At 33.0% G+C, this 5,851-nt stretch overlaps 1 protein-coding gene across 2 annotated transcripts in view; it reads right to left on the reverse strand.

Moving 5' to 3' along the window:
* LOC126982217 (SH3 and multiple ankyrin repeat domains protein 1-like) overlaps nt 1-399 on the reverse strand; it is an 11,637-nt gene extending 11,238 nt beyond the window's left edge. For both annotated transcript variants that reach the window (XM_050834119.1, XM_050834118.1), the window contains exon 1: nt 261-399. In XM_050834119.1, coding sequence (XP_050690076.1) covers nt 261-341 — 81 coding nt within the window. In that variant the 5' untranslated portion in view covers nt 342-399. The remainder of the gene's footprint in view (nt 1-260) is intronic.
* Between the last annotated feature and the right edge of the window lie 5,452 nt (nt 400-5,851).

Raw genomic sequence — 5,851 nt, forward strand, 5'->3', positions numbered from 1 at the left:
AGTAAGAGAGTGCAAAGTATACGTACATATGCATTTCTCTTTGTGTGTGTGTGTGTGTGTGTGTGTGTGTGTGTGTGAAGAGAGAGAGAGAGAGAGAGAGAGAGAGAGAGAGAGAGAGAGAGAGAGAGAGAGAGAGAGAGAGAGAGAGAGAGAGAGAGAGAGAGAGAGAGAGAGAGAGAATAAACGAAAGAGAAAGGAACACACACACACACACACACACACACACACACACACACACACACACACACACACACACTCACCTGCTTGGCTCCTACTACGGTCAGCAGGAGGAGGAGACCAAGACAGCCGCTGAGCAGATAACAGGCAGAGACAGGCTCCATTTTTCCTTCCTTCCTTCCTTCGGTATGTTCACTCTTTCCTTTCTTTCTTCCTCCTTGCTTCCTTTCTTCCTATCCTTTCTTCTTTTCTCTCCTGCCTTCCTTCCTTCCTTATGTTCTTCCTCCTTTTATCCTTCCTTATTTTCTTATTTCTTCCTTCGTTCCTTTCTCTCTTCGCTGTGGTCAATGTTTCTTTCCTTCCTTCCTCTCTCCTTCCTTCCTTCCTTCCTTCCTTCACGGTCACACAAAATTAAACGTCCTTCAGCCTCACATATGTTGGCCAAGGGTTTAAATGTCCCCCAGGCCTTTTATCCGCTAAATTCCTCCTTGATTAAATGGCACAATGCTATTTTTATTATCCTCCTCTCTTTTTCCTTTTTCTTGTATTTTCCTGTTTTTTTTGTCCTTGTTTTGGGGGTTGGAAAGTATGGGGATTTTTTTTTTTAGGGATATTTTTGGTATTTGGGGATTTTTGTTTTCTTTCTTTTTTCTTGTTTTCTTTCTTTGTCTTTTTTTTATTTATTATGAGATTGTTTTGTTTTTATTTCCCTTTTTTTCTTTTTTCTTTGTCTTTTTTTCTTTATTATGAGATTTGTTTTGTCTTTTTAGAGAATTTTAACAGTGCAATGTTTTTTTTCTTCTTTTTTTATAGTAATGCAATGCTTATTTTTTGTTTTGTTTTGTTTTGTTTTTATTTTCTCAATCTCCTTTTTTTCTTTCTTATGATTTCGTGGTTTCTTTGTTTTTTTCTTGTTTTCTTTCTTCTTCTTCGTCAATTATTCTTCAATCTCTTTTCTTTCTTTCTTTCTATTTCCTTTTCTTCTTTTTCTTTCCTGTGTTTCTTCCTTTTCTTCTTCAATTTTCTATTTTCTCTTCTCTCTCTCTCTCTCTCTCTCTCTCTCTCTCTCTCTCTCTCTCTCTCTCTCTCTACACGGCCATCACGCTGCACTCTTCCTCTTCCTCCTCTTGACTCTTACAGGAAGGCACAATAACACTCTGGTTCCTCTTGCTCCTCCTCTTAACCACTAAGCTCATTTCCTCTTGATTCTCCTCTTATTCTTCCTCTTACTATTCGTGTATTTGTATTATTTATCTTATTCCTCTTCCTCTTCCTCTTTCTTTATCCTCTTTTAGTATTTCTTATTATCTTCCTCTTCCTTAATTCTTATCCTTCTTTCTTCTCTATTATTCTTATTTCTTATCATTATTATGTCATTTGAGCAGATGTTGAATGAGTGCGTGAGTGAGTGGATGCGTGAGTGGATGAGTTAGTATATACACGCACTCACACGCATATACTCCCAGTGGCTCGGGTTAAAAAAACGCACACACACACACACACACGTAGGCCTATATACACGCACATATACAGGCCTACACAAACACACACACAGCTGATCACGGGTCCAGCAAGTGATCGGAACAAAGGTTGAACACACACGTAAAGTAATTCACAGTTCACAAGAGTTAATTATTATATTCCACGTTTATATCTTTTTTATTTTACATTTCTTAATTCTTTCTCTTATTCAATATTTCTGATTTTTTTTTCCTCTGATTCTAACTTCTGATTTCTCGTTTTGCTTATTCCCTCTTCGCTTTTTCTAATCTTCTTTATCCTTTTATGTCTTTCTTATTTTACATTTCTTTATTCTTTCTCTTATTCTACTGTTCTGATTCTTTTTCTATGATTCTAACTTCTTATTTCTCCCTTCGCTTATTCCCTTTTCGCTTTTTCTAATCTTCTTTATTCTTTCTTTTAGTTATTTTGCGCTTTTCATTCTTCTTTTCACATATTCCAACTTATTATTATGTTCTCATTTTCCTTTCTCCTTATATTTATTCAAACTTCTTCTTCTTCCAATCACTTTTTCTCTATACTTCTTCCTTCTTTCTCTTTTTCTACGCTTCTTCTTCTTCTCCTTTCAGTTATCCTACACTTGTCATTCTTCTCCTTTCGCTAATTCTATTCTTATTCTCCTTTCCAACTTTTTATTCTTCCTATTCCAACTTGTTCTTATTTCACTACTTCTTCTTCTTCTTCTTCTTCTTCTTCTTCTTCTTCTTCTTTCAAACGTTTATCATATACTCTACACTCCACGGCGGTTCGTTCCTCGGCTTTGTTTATATTTACATTTCCCGTTTTCTTTCTCACTGCCAGATATTGCTAGAGGTGAAAACTGCCTCGTATGTATTGCTTTGTTTTGCTTGAGAAGGCCACGTTATATTGAGGAGGAGGAGGAGGAGGAGGAGGAGGAAGAGGAGGAGGAGGAGGAGGACAAGGACGCGGTGATGAAGAGGAAGTGAAGGACGAGGAGGAAGGAAGAGGATAAAGAAGAGTAAGAGGATAAAGAAGGACGAGGAGAGAATGGAGGACAAATAAAAATGATAAATAAAAGAAAATGTAATGAAAAGTAAGAAAGAAACCAAGAAACTAATAGGTTAAAATGATCTACAGTTGCCTCATTTTGTATTCTTTTTTATAATTTCCTTTTCTGTAATTTCTAAACAAAAATTACAAGAACGTTTTTTTTTCTTGTTTCAGCGTACTATCTTTTCGACTTCATATTTTTCTCATTATTTGCTTTTTCACTTTATTTTCAAACTGTTTTTTTTCGTTACAAAGCGATTTAATTTAATTCCTATAGTTGGTTAACCGAATTTTTGCCTCGTTTATCAATCTTATCTCACTAATCTCTTTTTTGCGTTATTATTCTCAAAAGTCTTCTGTCCTAATTGTTTTCTCCTTTCCTCATTACTTTTACTTACTTCTTTCTTTAATGTTGTTTTACTTGCAACAATAAACTATCAATCAATCAATCATCAATCTTTCATGTATCTTATTCTTGTTTACTTTGCGTTATTATTCTCAAAAGTTTTCTGTCCTAATTGTTTTCTCCTCTTCTCATTCCTTTTATTTACTCCCTTTCTTAATGTATCTTATTCTTGTTTGCTTTCGACAATAAACTATCAATTAATCAATCAATCATTCTTCTTTTCCTTACTTTATTTTCTTCGTCCTTATTGAACCCACCTTTTATACGGGATCACAAATAAAATACCAGGAAAAAGATGATGAGGATGAGGATGATGATGAACGCAATATTAATGGTGAATGAGAAAACTAATATAAACTAGGACTTAACTTTTCAACAACTATATAAAAAACAGATTTCACACACTCGTTTTCTTTCACAACCTCGATAATTCTCCTACACTCCTTGCAATTTCATCATTATTTTTCTTACAAGGATTAATAACTACAGTAATCTTCAATGCATTTCCTTCGTGTATAAGCGAGTGAAGGAAATACTGGAACAACAACATCACTTTCGTGTATATATTTAAAGTGTTTGAGCTTCAGTGTATCTTAATATTATGCATCTCAAAATTGGGGATTAAATAATACTTTTTTTCTTATCTGTCTTTGTTATATTGTTTTGGAATTAGAAGTGAGAAATTCCATTCAATTCCCTTTCTATTCTTGCAACAACAAATTCACTTTCGTATATATGTAAAGTGTTTGAGCTTCAGTGCATCTTAATATTATGCATCTCAAAATTGGGGATTAAATAATACTTTTTTTTCTTTATCTCTGTCTTTGTTATATTGCTTTCTGATTATCTCTTGTTATGCATCTCAAAATTGGTGATTAAACAATACTTTTTTTCTTATCTCTCTCTTTGTAATATTGCTTTCTGATTATCTCTTGTTATGCATCTCAAAATTGGTGATTAAACAATACTTTTTTTCTTATCTGTCTTTGTAATGTTGCTTTCTGATTATCTCTTATCTCAAAATTGGTGATAATACTTTTTTCTTATCTCTCTCTTTGTTATATTGCTTTCTGATTATCTCTTATTATGCATCTCAAAATTGGGGATTAAACAATACTTTTTTTCTTATCTGTCTTTGTTATATTGCTTTCTGATTATCTCTTATCTCAAAATTGGTGATAATACTTTTTTCTTATCTCTCTCTTTGTTATATTGGTTTCTGATTATCTCTTATTATGCATCTCAAAATTGGTGATTAAACAATACTTTTTTTCTTATCTGTCTTTGTAATATTGCTTTCTGATTATCTCTTATTATGCATCTCAAAATTGGTGATAATACTTTTTTCTTATCTCTCTTTGTTATATTGCTTTCTGATTATCTCTTATTATGCATCTCAAAATTGGTGATAATACTTTTTTCTTATCTCTCTCTTTGTTATATTGCTTTCTGATTATCTTTTATCTATCAACCTTTGTTATATTGCTTTGGGATGACTCTTCTATCTCTACTTTCGTTATATTGTTGTGGAATTACAAGTGAGAAAGTCCACTCAATTCCCTTTCCATTTTTGCAACGACAAATTGATTCAGTTGATTTATTTTTCGTGACAAACTCCTTTCAATTTACTTTCACTTTTGCGACCATAAATTCCAACTTCTTCTTCCTATCAATTTTCTCTATGCTTCTTCCTGCTTTCGCTTATCCTACACTTCTTATTCTTCTTTGAGTTATCCTACAATTGTTATTCTTCTCCTTCTGTTCGGTATCAATTAGTTTAGAATGTTCAAAGCACATATATATTTCCCTATGTTATTTCTTACAGTTATTTAAGTTAACTGGGAATTTCTGAACCTTATCTGAACAACAGTAAGACAAAACGGTAAGTCTCGATTATTTTTTTGTTCAGTTGCAAGTTATCTCATTCTTTTCTTTTCATCATTATGCAAACTCTCAAATTTGGAACAGAATAAAAAAATATGGCAGATACAATATTCAGAAACCCCTCGTCTCTAAGGACATATTAATACTATTTGAGTTATTTCTTAAGAACACAAGACTGGAAGCACAAGATGATTTATACACACACACGCACATACACACATACATACACGTCCGATGGTGATGGTGATGATAGTGGTGATGATGATGATGGTGAAGATACAGGATATTACAACCCAATGTAATACGAGTAGCAATACACACAACTATTATTATTTTTATTCATTCGGTCATTTAACTTTTATTTTTATTTCATCTTCGTGTATTCGTTGTTGTTGTTGTTGTTGTTGTTGTTGTTGTTGTTGTTGTTGTTGTTGTTGTCGTGTTTCGAGTCAAATCAGTTCTGAATGAGATTTGTTTTTATTTCGTTTAATCGTGCAATCCAAAATTTTGTGTTTAATCCAATTTTTAAAACTTCAGATTCGATGCATAAGTATTTTTACGTGAAAATCTCGAAATCCTAGTGTTTCAATGGTTCAATTTCGATGTCTTAGTTATGTAAAAGGTTCAAATTCAATGCCTGTTTCTTTTACAAGGGTCAATTTCGGTGTCTTAGTTTTGCAAAAGGTTCAAATTCAATGTCTCAGTTTCTTTTACAAGGGTCAATTTCGATGTCTTAGTTTTGCAAAAGGTTCAAATTCAATCCTCAGTTTCTTTTACAAGGGTCAATTTCGATGTTTTAGTTTTAAGTAGGTTCTGATCCAATTCTGTATCAAGTCCAATATTTCAGAAGTC

The sequence above is a fragment of the Eriocheir sinensis genome, chromosome 50 (assembly GCF_024679095.1).
Source record: "Eriocheir sinensis breed Jianghai 21 chromosome 50, ASM2467909v1, whole genome shotgun sequence".
NCBI classification, from domain to species: domain Eukaryota; kingdom Metazoa; phylum Arthropoda; class Malacostraca; order Decapoda; family Varunidae; genus Eriocheir; species Eriocheir sinensis.